This window comes from Macaca thibetana, chromosome 2 (assembly GCF_024542745.1).
Source record: "Macaca thibetana thibetana isolate TM-01 chromosome 2, ASM2454274v1, whole genome shotgun sequence".
Taxonomy (NCBI): domain Eukaryota; kingdom Metazoa; phylum Chordata; class Mammalia; order Primates; family Cercopithecidae; genus Macaca; species Macaca thibetana.
Window position 1 is genome coordinate 148,687,338 of NC_065579.1, and position 15,571 is coordinate 148,702,908.

General features: G+C 55.7%; 1 protein-coding gene across 2 annotated transcripts in view; it reads left to right on the top strand.

Annotated features, from left to right (window-relative positions):
* Nucleotides 1–14,462, top strand: part of ALDH1L1 (aldehyde dehydrogenase 1 family member L1) — an 81,313-nt gene extending 66,851 nt beyond the window's left edge. The window contains exons 17-23 of one of the 2 annotated variants that reach the window (XM_050781623.1): nucleotides 61–154; nucleotides 3,532–3,631; nucleotides 5,241–5,339; nucleotides 7,996–8,161; nucleotides 10,835–10,940; nucleotides 12,125–12,324; nucleotides 14,191–14,462. In XM_050781623.1, the coding sequence (XP_050637580.1) occupies nucleotides 61–154; nucleotides 3,532–3,631; nucleotides 5,241–5,339; nucleotides 7,996–8,161; nucleotides 10,835–10,940; nucleotides 12,125–12,324; nucleotides 14,191–14,246 (821 nt within the window). In that variant the 3' untranslated portion in view covers nucleotides 14,247–14,462. Of the gene's footprint in view, nucleotides 1–60; nucleotides 155–3,531; nucleotides 3,632–5,240; nucleotides 5,340–7,995; nucleotides 8,162–10,834; nucleotides 10,941–12,124; nucleotides 12,495–14,190 lie in introns of those variants that run through there. The other variant, XM_050781622.1, reaches the window with a different exon arrangement.
* The last annotated feature ends 1,109 nt before the right edge of the window (nucleotides 14,463–15,571 follow it).

Sequence of the window (15,571 nt, forward strand, 5' to 3'; positions counted from 1 at the left end):
GCTCCTGCCTCCCCAGCACCAGGGGGACTGCCCTGATTCCCCCCTCCCTCCCACCCACAGGCTCCCTGATCGGCCAGAGACTTTCAGACCATCCCGATGTGAGGAAAATTGGGTTCACAGGCTCCACGGAGGTGGGCAAGCACATCATGAAAAGGTGCGTGGCTGGGGGTGGGGCAGAGGAGGGGCTGCCGCAGGCTGCGCCTGGAACATGGCAGTGCTGTCCCAGGAGCTGTGTCCTGCTTCTCAAGCTCCAGGGCGCAGCCACTTCCGCGGCCCTGCTGGGCTCTATGCAAACGCTGAAGAGGCATCTGCCTTTCTGACAAAGCCCTGGGAGGCCTGGACGGAGACCTGCGGAGCACTGTCAGACCCGCAAGGGACTGGATTGAGAGGTGCTGAGAGTGTAAAACACACATGGATTTCAAGAACTGAGCACCCACAAAAAACTGAAATGGCTCATTAACAGGATGTTTTTTGTTTGTTTGTTTTCTGAGACAGGTCTTGCTCTGTCACCCATGGTGGAGTGCAGTGGCACCATCATAGCTCACTGCAGCCTTGACTTCCTGGGCTCAAGTGATGCTCCCACCTCAGCCTGCCAAGTAGCTGGGACTACAGGCATGCACCACCAAGCCCAGCTAATTTTTCGTGTTTTTCATAGAGACAGGGTCTCACTGTGTTGCCCAGACTGGTCTCAAACTCCTGGGCTCAAGCAATCCACCTGACTTGGCCTCCCATCTCAGTGCTGGGATGACAGGCGTGAGCCACTGTGCTCTGCCTTCATTAAGTTTTTATATTGCTTTCAAGTTGAAATGATAATATTCTTGATTAATTGGGTTAAATAAAATATAATAAAGTATTTTATTATTATATATTAATATAAAAGAAACCTGTTTCTTTTCAGGTTTTTTTTTTTTTTCAATGGAGTCTCACTGTGTCACCCAGGCTGGAGTGCAGTGTCATGATCACGGCTCACTGCAGCCTCTGCCTCCCTGGCTCATGCGATCCTCCCACCTTAGCCTCCCGAGTAGCTAGGACTATAGACACATGCCACCACACCTGGATAAGTTTTTTTATTTTTTGTAGAGCTGGGGTTTTGCTATGTTGCCCAGCCTGGTCTCAAGCTCCTTTAATGTGGCTACCATCAAAAAAAGTCCCATCATCTATTTGGCTAGTGTTTGAAGCTTTCATTCTATTTCTATGGACAGAAGTGATCTAGGTCAATTCACGTCTTCATTCTTGGACTTTGGCTTCAAACTGACTGGTGTCATCTCCCAGGCTCTGTCATTAAACCACAATATGACCTGGGTCACACTCATGCCTTGGGTCCCCCACCAGTTCCATTACAGCAGCTTGACAGTGCAGGAGTTCTCGTCTCCATCACCGACAAGCTGGGAGAGCCAGCCAGGGCCAGACCACAGGGTAGCAGCTGGAGCCCTGACTGACACTGGAGCCTGCCCCAGCCCTGACACTGAACTTTTGGCGGTGGGTTTTGGCACCTGCACTTTCAGTAATGTGGGTAGGGGAATGGGGTAACTGCAAGTAGTCACAGCAGGTTTGCCTCTCCTGATTCAAAACCTAGCTGGTCTCTTCCTCTGAGGTGTGTAGGTTGTAGTCACATCTGGGCACAGGTGAGTCAAGTCCGGGGTGAGGGCTCAGGAAATGTCAGTTCTGAGCACTCCAGAGCTGGACAGAGGGTTTGGGTGGCAAGATATGTTGATTTGCCTCACCGTGGTAACCATTGTACCATTGATATGTAGTTCATGACGTCATGCTGTAGCCGAGCGTGTGGTGGAACATGCCTGTAGTCCCAGCTACTTGGGAGGCTGAGGTGGGAGGAGCCTGGGATGTGGAAGCTGTAATGAGGCAAGATCATGCACTGCACTCCAGCCTGGGCAACAAAGACAGCCTGGCTCCAAAAAAAAAAAAAAATTGATTAATTAAATAGAACAGAACAAAAAACAAAACTACCTCAATTTGAGCATTTTATATAAAAAAATAAATACTAGGCTGGGCATGGTGGCTCGTGCTGGAATCCCAGCACTTTGGGAGGCGAGGCCAGCGGATCACTTGAGGCCAGGAGTTTGAGACCACCCTGGCCAACATGGTGAAACCCCATCTCTACAAAACAAACATACAAACAAACAAAAAATAGCCAGGTGTGGTGGCACATGCCCCTATATTCCCAGCTACTCGAGAGGCTGAGGCAGGAGAATCACTTGAAGCCGGAAGGCGGAGGTTACAGTAAGCCAAGATCACACCACTGCACTCCAGCCTGGGCAACAGAGTGTGACTCTATCTCAAAGTGGGGGGCGGGGAAGCTGGGTGCTGTGGCTCATGCCAGTAATCCCAGCATTTTGGGAGGCCGAGGCGGGCAGATCACCTGAGGTCAGGAGTTCAAGACCAGCCTAACCAACATGGTGAAACCCCATCTCTACTAAAAATACAAAAATTAGCCGGGTATGGTGGCACGTGCCTGTAATCCCAGCTACTCAGGAGGCCGAGGTAGAAGAATTGCTTGAACCCAGGAGGCGGAGGTTGCAGTGAGACGAGACCATGCCTTTGTACCCTAGCTGGGGCGACAAGAGTGAGACTCCATCTAAAAATAAAAAATAAATAAAATAATAAAAAACTAAAAAAACTAAAAAACTAAATGCTATGAACCTCAAATACACACAGTAAAATTTATTTCAAAAAAAAAAAAAGAAGAGCAAAGCAGAGCTCTGAGCAGCTTCCTGCCCCAGCATCCCTGGTTCTGCTGCTTTCTTCTTCCCAGACTGCCATGTCACCCGGACCTGCAGCTGAGATGGGGGCCATCTCCCTGGGTTGCTCCTGCAGAGGAGGCCTCTCCTCCCCAGTGGAGTCTCCTACCTGCCGGCTGTTAACTGAGTGTCCGGCTGAGGACAGCATCCCTGCAGTGCATTTCTTGCCCACTGATGTGATGTGTTCATGACTCCCAGCCTCTCTCTGTTTGCTCTGCTGCTAATACAGGGAGGTGCCACAGCCTCTGGGCCCCTGCAGCTGTACCAGCTGATGGTGCTGTTTTGTAATCCTTAATTTGTGCAGCACCAGCTGCGTACAGGCACTGCATTTGGCACTGGGGCTGTAGTATGACCCAGACAGATGCGTGCCTGCCCTGGCCAGGCTCATGCTCTGCAGATGGGGTCAGAGGTCAACATGCAATAGAGCAAAGGGCAGCAGATGGGGTGCGCGGGCAGGCTGTGGTTTTATACAGGTCGATCAGGGAGGCACCCCAGAGAAGGGAACACAGGCCTGCAGGAAACAAGGTGTGGAGCATGCAGCAGGAAGGGCAGTCCAGGGGGCAGCGGGGCACAGGCCCGGTATATACGGGCCAGGAAAGAAAGGAAGGTGGCTGTGTGAAGCCGCAAGGGGCGGGGGGAGTGGGGAGGCACTGGCTGGGTCTTGCTTCTTGCAACAAAGCATGCTTTGAGCCTGCCCAGGTCCCTGCCACCTGGGGGCCCAATGCCCCTACCTGCTCTGGAGGGACCGGCCCCACCAGCCCTCTGTTCCTTGCAGCTGTGCCATAAGTAACGTGAAGAAGGTGTCCTTGGAACTGGGCGGGAAGTCACCCCTCATCATCTTTGCTGACTGTGACCTCAACAAGGCTGTGCAGATGGTGAGGGCCGGGCCTGGAGGGGGTAGGGACAGCAAGTGGGGACAGGGACCGTGGAGCCCAGGAGGGTCTCTCTGATTCCACAGCCACACTCACACGTGTAGCCCTGGTGGAGTCCATGGTGTCACCACAAGCATAGCATGGCAGGCAGCAGACTTAGTGAAGAAAGACATGTGCCCTCCAAACATACTTCCCAAGAAGTTTCATAACTGCCAGGATAGCTGAGATCAACTGCCTATAACATATGTGTGTGTGTATTACATATCAATATGAAATCAGGAAACACACGCCACAGTTCCATCTGTTCTGAAATAAGCATGGCGCCCTTTTCTGTCTGGTGAGAGGGCAAATCAGATGTGTTGATCTGCTTCACTATGGTAACCACTTTACCATCTATATGTAGTCCATAACTTCATGCTGTAAACCTCAAATATACACAATAAAATGTGTATTTTTAAAATAAAAGAGCAAAGCAGAACTCTGAGCACTTGGGCCCAGCCCTGCTGACAGTGACGCTCTCTGCCGGTGGCCGTGGGTGCATGTACCTGGCTCCACCACTCACCTGCTGGGCAGCCTTGAGCAAGTTACCTAACCTCTCTGGCGTCTGTGCTCCCACCTGTGGGTAGGGACCATGGTGATACCCACCTCCTGGGTGGCTGCAGAACGAATATGTCTGAAGGGCTTAGATTAGTGGCAAGTGCCACGTAAGACACATGTGTTGGTCCTTGTTCTTACCGTTAGTATTGTTGTTGCCTTGGTCCTGTCCTCACTCCTGTGGGAGCAAACCAGTAAGGCCACATTCTGCCAGGTCCCCAAATATGCCCCCGGCCCTATCTAAGTTCCACTGTGCCGTGGAAGACGGCCTGACACCCTAGCATGGGTGTGAAAGGGAGTCCAACCTTATTTGGTAGAGAAACTGAGGGAGGCAAGGGCCTTGTTCACAGGCCCAGGTGAACCCATCAGCCCTGGGATCTAGCCAGGCTTGACCATGGCTCTCCGTCCTCCCCTGGGTCTCCCACAGCAGGCAAGTTTGAAAAAGCAGGCTGCCTGCGGCCTCTGAGGGCCTTTGTTGTGAACTGCTGCTGGAAATTCCCTGGGCCAGGGCTGCCCCACCCCTCACCCACCCCCGTCAGGGCTGCCTGCCTGTGTCTCACCCTCTGCCCTGTCACCCGCCACCTGCTCCGTGCTTACACACACGGCTGGCATCTCTCCTATCAGCTCCGAGAATGTAGACTCTGAAACAGGAGTCAGCACCTTCTGGGCCACCCCAGCGAGCCCACCCAGGGTGCAGGAGGGTCTCAGGCAGGCCGAGGCTCACTCCCACTTGGTCCCCATGCTCTGCAGTATAGATGGCGGCCTTGTCCTCCAGTGGTAGGAGTTGGGGCGTGGTGTCTCTCTGTCACTGCATGGGCCTCAGCGTCTTTACTTCCCACACCGTTATGTCTCACCTCTCCTCTTGAGGTGACTGAGGATTGAGTGCGGCCCACAGGAGGAGGTCAGGACACATGCGTGCCTCCCTTCCCAATGAGAAAGGGCAGCTGGGCCCTGGCAGAGCAGGGGGTTGGTGTCCCAGGAGGAGCAGTGACCTGGTGTTCTTGTCCATTCTCTGAAGGGGATGAGCTCTGTTTTCTTCAACAAAGGAGAGAACTGCATTGCAGCAGGCCGGCTGTTTGTGGAGGACTCCATTCATGATGAGTTCGTGCGGAGGGTGGTAAGTCCTGCCCCAGGGTCTGTGGGCTGCTGGTTCACCGGGACAGCAGCCTGGCTGGAGGGGGTTGGAGGAGGGGAGACAGGGCAGGGGTTAAGTGAGGCTGGGCTCCTCCTAGAGGACACTGCCCACGGGGGTCAGGGAACTCACAGCGGGAGCTGTGCTGAGTCTTCACTGGATTTTATTATTTCGCGAAGAAATAGCAGACCTGTAGCTCAAATTGACATCACCAAAAAGGGCCTGTCTTGGGTTGGCTCCCTAGAAGTGGAGCCTGGGGCAAGAATTCGGTGCATGTGGTTTACTCAGAGTGGACTCTTAGGTGAAGCCTGGAAGGAGAAGGGACCAGGGGAGGACCAGACAGAATGGAGCAAGGGCCTGGTCTCTGGTCAGCCTGGGTCTGACCATGGACATGGGCCCTGGAGCACAAATCCCCCTACATAGGCATGCCCCTGGGGCCAAGTGGCCAGGCTGCGGGCCCCTGTGGCAGGTAGGCTTGGCTGTGGGCCGCCAGTAGGGGCCAGCAGCTCCCATCAGGTTCTGCAGCCACCTTGCATGGCCTCGGGGATCTGGTGGGCACAGGATAGTGTCTTCCACCAGATTTATCCACTCACTCAGCCACGCCTGGAAGAGCAGGCTTGATGCTGGCCTCGGTGGTCCTGAGTCCCCTTGGGAGGTTTGTAATGTCTGGCTTCTCGGTTCCTCGACGGGTTGGCATCATTCTCTCCAAGCAGCTCGGATATGGTGGGGAGTATGGGGCTGGCGGCACCAGCATTACCTTCTCACCACTTGGAGCCAGAGCAGGACATGACTCCTTCCTCACCACCTCTGTTAGAAAACATTGTGGGGTTGTCATGAGCCAGGCCCCAGCCATCCTTCATCCAGGCCATGATACCAGGGGTGGAGCAAGCTGAGGTTGGCTTAGCTTCCGCGAAGGGCCCCCCCACCACCCCCAGGTTGTGGAGAGCAGCATCTGATCCCAGCAGGTAGCGGCAGGGATGCGGGAGAGACAACCAGCAACCTCCACACATGGTTTCAGACAGATGGTGCCTGAAAAGCCAGGGAAAAAGAGGGCCCGTGAGCGGAGGGGTGAGGGAGGGGTCCCTGGAGGAGAGCTGGCGCTGGACCCAGGGTGGTGGCTCAGAGTCCGGAAGGAGTGGGGAAAGGAAGGACTTTCTGGGAGGGGCTGGAAAAGCTTTTGCCGTATAACAAGCCTCAACACAGAGTGGTTGGAAATGACAGCCCTGCCCTCAGCTTGTGATTCTGTGGGCAGCAGTGGCAGTCTAGGCTGGAGTTCGCTGGGGCTCACGTGGGTTTGTCAGAGCTTGCCCAAGCATCTGCAGTGAGGCTCGGGGGCAGCAGGGCAGCAGGCAGCTTCGTGGGACAGCTGTCCTTGCCCTAGGGGCCTGTATTCTGCAGCATGTGCTGGGGCATGTTCATGTGGACAGTGGCAGGACTCCTGAGAGTGACAGCACAAGCTGAGAGGCTTCTTGAAATGCACGAAACATTGCTTCCATGCATTGTGCTGCCGAAGCAAGTCACAGGCTGGCCCAGATTTAAGGGGTGAGGAAACGGACTTTACCACGTGATGGGAGGCACAAGCTCATCTTCCGTAGTTAGGGAGCTGGCCTGCCTGGCCAAGCGAGACCCATTGCCGTGATGGGCCCAGCACAGGAATAGCAGGACCAGGATACAGACCCAGGGACTACTGGAGATAAAGTGGCAGTCATGGGTGGAGTGTGGCTGCGGGGACATAGAGCTGTGCACACAAGGTCCTGTCTGGGGATCTTAAGGGAGTCATGAGACTTCCACAGTCAGGTGACTGCAAGGGCCATTGTCCCAGGGATAATTCTCAGGACAGTCACAATCCCAAATAAAGGAAGTGAGGCCAGTGTTCAGGAGGCTCAGTAGGCTGCTTGTCCTTTGTATCCAAGAGAGATTGGGGCGCAGTTTGGGTCTCCAGGACAGGAGCAGAGAATGAGGAACAAAAGCAACTGGGCTTGGCTACAGGGTGGAGACCGGACAGTCAGAGGCACTCAGTGGGCCCTGGTGGGAAGGGCAGAGGGGTGTCCCGGGTGCTTGGGTCACACCTGTGTCTGATTAGGGCTGACTGGGGGTGCAGAGTTTGCAAGATGTGAGATGCCCTGGCCTTGGAGGAAGAGGGTCAGCAGACTAGAGCCTTGGGCCCCTCCCCTCCACTTAATTTCTTTCCCACTTTAGCACCGGGACTATTGCAGCAGGGCTGGTGTATCCCACCCACCCCACATCCTGGAGTCCCCCAGACAAACAGTTCTTTCAGCTTCTTGATCCATGAGGCTGGTGCAGGACCAGAATCAGATACATGTGGTACTGAGCCCCATCTCCTCAACTAGTCAAATACACCGGCCTCTCTCCTCCTCACCCACACTCCTGTGCACCTCCATTCCCAGCCCATCTATTGCTGGGCTTCTGTCTCCTTGGAGACTTCTGTTCCTCTGCGCATAGGAGCCATCTGGGATTTCAGACTGGAAGGTGGATTTAGAGTCAGAATTCGGAAAGCCCTGAGGCTAGAATAGAGTGTGAACTTTCCTCAGGGGTCAGCCGCGAGAGCTGAGTCAGGTGAGGATCATTGTCAGAAACTGTGGCAGAACGAGCCACGCCTGACTTGGAGGACTTTCTGCAGGTACAGGAGGTGCGGAAGATGAAGGTGGGCAACCCGCTGGACAGGGACACCGACCACGGGCCACAGAATCACCATGCCCACCTGATGAAGCTGATGGAGTACTGCCAGTGCGGCGTGAAGGAAGGGGCCACACTGGTCTGCGGTGGGAATCAAATCCCTCGGCCAGGTGAGTCACAGTGTGCCAGGCCCGCTTGGGTCAATTGAGGCAGCAGGTCCCATGGCCTCTGGTTCCCTGTCCAGCTGAACTGGAGAGAGCTGAAGGCCGGGTACCTGCACAGTCAGGCTGCAGCCCCATCTGGGACCTGGGATGGACTGGGCCTTGGCTATTTGGGCACCAGCCAGACCCGGGAATGGGATGAGCATTATTCAGTGCTGGTTTAGTCAGTATTGAACTGGACTCTGACTTGCCCTTACTGTCACCACAGCCTTGAGAGTCTCTCCCCGATAGATTTCAAGAGACTAGATTTTATGATTTTCCTTCTACTTCACTGGCTGTTAACCTCTCAGCCGTTGCTCCACCTGTCCCCTCAATGCAGGTGCATCCCTGCCTATCCTTAGCTTGGAGCACCTCTCATGGGGGACAGTTCGCCTGCAGGATCTCTCCCCTGCTCAGACCCTACCAGATACAGGCCTCCAGGCTCCACCCCACCCAGAGCTCCTCACCGCATAGCCAGCAGCACTGGACACTTCCACCTGGATGTTCCCCAGGCCCTTCAAACTCAATGGTCATTGCAATGTCCCAGCCAGAGTTGAGCCCAGACACACACACCTGCTGCTCCAGGACCCTCTGTCTGATCGAGTCATCCAGGCCAGAAGTGCAGCAGCCACAGGGATGAACTGTTGATGCTACTGCCAAGGGACAGGTGCCATGACTGTCTTCCTCACCCCTAGCTCCTTTGTGCCTAGACTGGGCCTTGCACAGAGTAGGTGCTCAATTAATCTGATGGCAAGAAGGAGGAAAGGGAAGAAGGAATCCCTGACTCTTCTCTTTCTGTGACCCCCATTTAAATTATTTGCCTGATTCTGTAAAATCTGAGAATTGTCCCACTCTGGACCTCCTCTGCCTCCTGACCCTTGTGCGGGCTCCCTGCATCTTGCCTTGCTCGGTGTCACAGCAGCCTCCCAAGTGGCCTTGTGAGCCTGCTGATCCTTTACTCACACAGTTGCCAGGGTCTGGTGACCTCTCCTCCGTTAAGACCTCGTAGCAGTGACCCACCCTCCAGCAGTGCAAGTTCAGACTCCTTGACCTTACAGCCAGAGTCCTTCATGATCTGTGCCTGACTTGCCCTTGACCTGTACTGCAGCCACATTTCATTCTCTCCAGAGGTTTCTAGTGCTTTCCTGGGCTCCATGCATTTGCTGCTGCTCGACTTAGTGGAGGCTTTCGAGTGTCCCCACCTGGAGAGCTCCTGCTTCTTTAGCTCACAGGACATCCAAACCCAGGCATGCCCATGTCACAGGGTGCCAGGCACCACACACCTCAACAGAGCTCTCGTGACCACTGCACTGCTGCTGTCACTGTCCACTTACCCTCTTCCCACTCCTGCTGGACTGCGAGTTCCATGAGGCAGATGGGGTGGGAGGAGCATCACCAGGGCCCTTGCAGGGCAAGGATGGCCGGGTTCAGGGTTGGTGGGATGGAGGCCCTGTGCCAGGAGCAGGGCTAGGGAGCCAGCAAGGGTTAGAGCAGCACCAGGGAACCAGGAATAGTGGGGAGTCATCACCCCACCCTGGAGAGGGTATGAGAAGGAGCAGAATTCCTACAGCCGAGTGAGCGGCAGAGCATGGGATGGGGCTGCTTTCTGGTGGCCCAAGGACCAGGAGACCAGCTCTTAGGGTCTAGAGGGGATAGGGGAGAGTACAAGGTAGATGGGGAGGGGACGACAGAGGGGTGGTCAGCATGGCTCACATGCCCCGGCAGAAGTGCTACAAGACTGTGGAGTAAACACAGACCACATAAACCACTGTGTGTGTACATGAGTCACATTTTCACAATTGTAATCAGTGTTAAAATGTCATTTATAAATGTATGAAAAATATTGAATATTTTATTAGTTAAATAACTTTGTAACGTTTTTTGAAATTCTCTATTTCTCTAAAAACTAGAGTGAGAAAATTCCCGGTCTCTTGATTATTCCTAAGTCAGGCAGGATTGAATTTCAGTGAGGTCAGGCAGGATTGACCTCAGTGCAGCAGGTCTCACGGCTCTGTCTCTAGAGAAAAGAGAGAGAAAGCATTTCAGTTGTCAGAAGTGCGTCTGCCCTGGCAACCAGGGCCTGTAGGGGTTGCATCCAGGGTTGGGATTAGGTGGTCCCTTCTTGACTGGAGAGCATGAAGTTGGGCCTTGGTAGGGACCCCAGAAGGGCAGAGGGAGGGAGTCCCAGGAGGTCCAGTGTCCAGAGCTCCTCCCCTCTCACCTCCTCCTACTCCATGGGTTGTAGCCACCAGGGTCAGTGGCAGAGCTGCCTGGGAGGTTTCACCTGCCAAACGATCTAGGAGGTTGTAGATTAGCTGTCACCAGAAAAGCTCCAGTCTTTGCTTTGGCCATGGGTTCTGGCACTAAGATTGGACTTGGGATCAGGTCTCAGCTCTGTCACCTGCCAACCTGCAGCCCCATTTCCCTCAACAGCACTCCTTTAGAAGCATGGTGAGACCCACATCAAAGAACATGCCAGGTGGGAGAGCCACCTGTAGCATGGCGACACCCATCACATGGGTGCCACGACCCGGCGCTTATGTCAGGTCATCTGCAGGTGTCTGCCCAGGCCCTGCTGACAGGGAGGCTGGACCATCGGTCACTGTGTCTCCCATGTACAGCGGGTCTCCATCTCTCTTGCAGGGTTCTTCTTTGAGCCAACTGTTTTCACAGATGTGGAAGACCACATGTTCATAGCCAAGGAGGAGTCCTTTGGACCTGTCATGATCATCTCTCGGTTTGCTGATGGGTAGGGAATCCTGCTGATGTCTCAAGGGCCCTGACTCTCTCCCACGTGTTACTGGGGTCTTCGTGTGGGCTTTGGGAGGTAGTCTATGGGCGGTGAGGAGGAGAACTCAGGCAGGGTGCAAGCCATCGACATCCCGCCTGGGCCGCCTGCTGAGTCTCCACACCCCTGAGAAGAGACCTGGGGCTTTGAGTCCCCCTGTGAGCAAAGACAGTTCCCTTCCCTGTCCTTGTCCCTTGCCACGTGCTCCGGCATGTTTCTTGCAGCCCACTGGACTCTGTTCTAAGGTCTGTTACCGTGCACTAAACCCCCCACACTGAGTGGCTTGGAATAATCAGAGATTTATTTTACTCATGGTCTAGGTTCAATGAGGCGAACCCATCTCTGCTCCATGCAGTATCTGGCCTCAGCTGGGGCGACAGAGTGGCTATCCTCACGCTGCCGGGGGTCTCCCAGGAGGCTTCCTCCGCGTGGCAGCCTCGGGATTGCCAAGGCACCTGGTTCCCCCTCGGAGGCCAGGTGAAAGCCAAAAGGCTCTTTATAATCTGGCTCTTCAGAATCCCAGAGCATCCCTTCCACCACAGCCTAGTGATCAAGCAAGTTACCCAGGCCAGCCTGGGCTGGAAGGGAAAACTGTACTCCACTCACAGTGAGGCCACAGAGGCCCATGCTGATACTTCTCAGGCTTACCCCTTATCTCCGTAGCACCTTGGAGCAAACTGCAAAATCGTGCCTCATCCTTACATTTTACTATCCAACTATCAAAAAAACCCCAGAAATTATTGTCATATGTCAATGGCATTAGAATAAGAGACTTCAGTGCCACCTAGCCAATAAATATGGTTGTAGTAAGTCTCCAGATCACTGATGTCTGGTGAATGCCCAACCTGCCAAGGGCACATGTGGGTCCTTCTGCATGTGAGGACCCAGTGGCTCCTCTCTGGGCCCCTGCTCCCAGTCTGTGGAATAAAAGGCTCACCCCATGATCCAGGAGCCCCTGTGGTGGCTGCCTGCATATGGGCCCCTGCCCTTCCTCCTCACTCGCAGCCCAGCCCAACCCCATCTTGCCCCGGTGCGGCAGCCCGGCACATTTTCTCCTCGGAAGGTCTTATGCAGCTGGGGTGTAGAGCAGGCCAGGCTCTTGTCTGCACCTCCCTCAGGGAGTTCTTCCTGGACTTTCCCTCCAGGGACGTGGACGCCGTGCTGTCTCGGGCCAATGCCACGGAATTTGGCCTGGCTTCTGGTGTCTTCACCAGGGACATCAACAAGGCCCTGTATGTCAGTGACAAGCTCCAGGCAGGCACTGTGTTTGTCAACACGTACAACAAGACCGACGTGGCCGCTCCCTTCGGAGGATTCAAACAGTCTGGATTTGGCAAAGATCTAGGTAACCTACTCCTGCCTGTGGGGTTGCTTTCATTTATTCATTCAGCAAACATCCGTTCAGAACCACTTAGTGCCAGGTCCTATCCCAGATGCAGAGATGTAGCCTTGAACATGATGGCTGTCAGGGCTCACTTCTTACTGAGAGGGAACATGTGACAAGTCCATGAGCAAGATGCTTGCAGAGAGGGGTGGTGCTGGGAAGAAGGCAAGAAGAGTGGCCTGGGGGAGACACTCCGGCCAGGAGGCAGTGGGGGCCTCTCTGGTGTGGTGGCGCCTGTGCTACCCAGAGCTGCATGGCAGGGAGGAGTTGGCCGTGAAGACCCAGGGGCCCGTGTTTCTAGCTGAGGGTTCAGCAGGTCCTTGGGGGAACCAATTTTGGTCGTGGAGTTGCAGAGAGGCCAGAGTGGTGGGAGTGGGCCAAGGGGGAGCAGGAGGGAGGAGAGGAGGCCTGAGAGGCAGGGAGGGGCCAGATAGAAGGCCCATGGGCCATGGTCAGGGGCTCAGGTTGCGTCCTTAGTGTAAAGAGGAGCCATGAGACCGAATGTACCCCCCAGGTGAACACCATGGGTGTTGCGAGTCTCCCAGTAGAGATGAAGTCACTGAGGCGGCAGCAGGCGGGGTCCCCCAGCACACAGCGCAGGCCCCCCAGTGCTCTGTCCGCTGGGTGGCATGGAGTTCTGCTCCAGCCCTCTCTCCCTGGGCTGCTCCAAGCCTTGGGCCTCATTCTGCTCTCTCAGCAGTGGGGACTAGACAGGTCTTATGGGCAAGCTTGGCAGGGGTGGCTGGCAAGGTCCGGGGGAGCCATATGCTGTCTCAGAGTTCCCACCTGTCTCTCCAGGCTCCTGTTCCAGCCCAGAGACCACAGGCAAGGTCATGCTGAGGCTGAGGGTCAAAGGGTGGTCACTGTTTCCAGTTTTCTCTCCTCCCCCTGCCCCCATCTTTCAAGCCCTGCAGAAGCCCCCAAGGGTGCCTGTGAGAGGGGCCCATGTGTGCCCACAGGGCTGGACTCACATGCACGTATAGGCTGGACACTCCTGCTTCCTGTGTCCCAGTCTGCCTCCTCTTCCTGCCTTCTCCCAGGCCACCTTCCTGGTGTCCACCATGGGAATCCATGAGGCCCATGGCCACCCAGGGAAGGCTATGGCTGCCAAGTCCCCACAACATGATCTGAGCCCCTTATGAATCCTCCCCGAGTTCCCCTGGCTCCCTCCCAACCCTGGTCCCCATGTCCCGCTGAGAGGACCAGCACCCTCCTGGGACAGGCCCACAAGCCAAGCCTTCCAAGAGCCCGCCTGGGCAGGCCCAGGACTTCAGAGGGACAGGGCAGTGGCATTTGGGGCAGTGCCACTCCTGGGGCCAGCCAGAGCTGCTGGGGAGCTGTCAGACAGCCCCAGGCTTCACACTTGTCATGGGGCTGAGACACACCAGCCACATAGCACTGCCAAGGTCTGGGGCCTCAGGCCCCTGCGAGGCATCTCCTTTTCCCAGCCACAGCTTGATGCAGACATAGCTGGGGGCAGCCACGGGAGAAGAGATGGGCCAGTGAGTCCGGGCAGTAACACCAAGTCCTCCACCCCCTTCCGCCTGAAGGGGCTTCCCGCTGTCCAGACAAGGCGGTGGGAGCCAGGGAAGATTCTTAAATGGCTGCCTCAGATTGGCTTTGTATTCTGGGAGTCCTGGCCCACTATCCACTGTCAGGGATAACCTGGGTAAGATTCATGACCTCGCTGGGCCTCGACGTCACACCTGGAAGTGGGGTGAGCCAGAGCTGCCCTCACGCGGTTGCTGAGGAATAAGACACTTGCAGCCCCCAGCAGTGGTTCCTGCCTGTGGTGGCAGCTGCTGTGACCTTTGTGGTGTCTTACAGGAGAGGCGGCTCTGAACGAGTACCTGCGGGTCAAGACGGTGACCTTCGAATACTGAAGAAAGGTCTTTGTGAGAAGAAAGTCCCTGCCCCTCCCTGGCGGCTGGGCCCCTCCCTCTTCAGCCTGGGTGCACAGCACCTCCCACCTGGGGGCTAGTGGAAGCCCTCCTGCCTGCACCCCATGTCTGCATCTGGGACACCCTCTGTCCAGTCAGCAGCAGCCCTTGGCTGGGTGAGGTGTGCCCCTCCCAGGGAGAATAAAGCTTCTGAAGAGAGACCATCCACACCTCCGCGTCTCTCTGCTCCACCCGTGGGTATTCCTGGGTGGGCCTGGAATTTGCGGTCACCTGGGCATGACGGTGCTGCTTGGCCTGGGAGAGCCAGACACCTGGGGAGAGAGACAGGAGGAAATGGGTGTGGGCCATCTCAGCCCCAAAGAGCAGAAGGTGTGACAGAGTCGGGGTGCAGGAGGTTTGAGGGTAACCCCTAGGAAACTGGTGGGAAGATGGGGGTTGAGCTGGGCGAGCCCTGGACTGGGAGGCAGCTCAAACTCCCTCAGCAGATGGGGGCTGGGCCCTCGCCCCTGCTCTGTCAGCGTGGCCTGCTCTCAGCTGGTAGCCAGCCCGAGGGCCTGCAGTAGAGGGCCGGGCCCAGCTGGGAATGCCAGGCAGAGCTCGTCTCCCATCCAACACGGATGTACCTTTATGGCTTCTCCTTGGCCCAGAGACCTGCCCTATAGCTCCTTCCCGTGCCCTCTCCCTGTGGGAGCTTGCGGCCCTCCTCTCTGCACCCTCATCCTGTAGGCACCAAACACTGCAACCTGACCTACCTGCTGTCACCTCAGTTTCCCCACATGGAGCTCTCTTCTTGGCATCTCATCTCCCCACCCACCTGGCTCTGTCCCTCTGGGTCCCACAGGCCCACTGCAGGCCCCTCTGTCCCTCCCCATGGGCCCAGGCCACGCTGAGAGCTCTAGGCCCAGCCTCTGCTATGTCTGGGAACAACTTCAGGCCTCTCCGTGCAGCATGCTGCCCTTCAGAGGCCTGTGAGTTCCCCGTCTCCTCAGGGATTCCCCGCCCTGCTTTCCTTTATGATTCCTGCTCTTCTAGGAAGCGTGTGCTTCCATAAAGGCCTGTCCAGACCCCGCCGTTCGAAGGCTGCTGACAGCGATAGTAACAGGCAGTGCCAAGCTCCATACTGGCTACACTTCTGTCCCTTGAGCACCAGCTCGATGCCAGGCAGGGCTCCAAATCCTCCATGCATGTTTCTCTTGCTGCTCATGATCCCAGGGAGGCAGGAGGTATTTTTATCATCATTTATAAATCAGGAAATGGAGGCAAAGAGACATTTAACAGCCCAAGGTTACATAGCTACTGTGAAATTG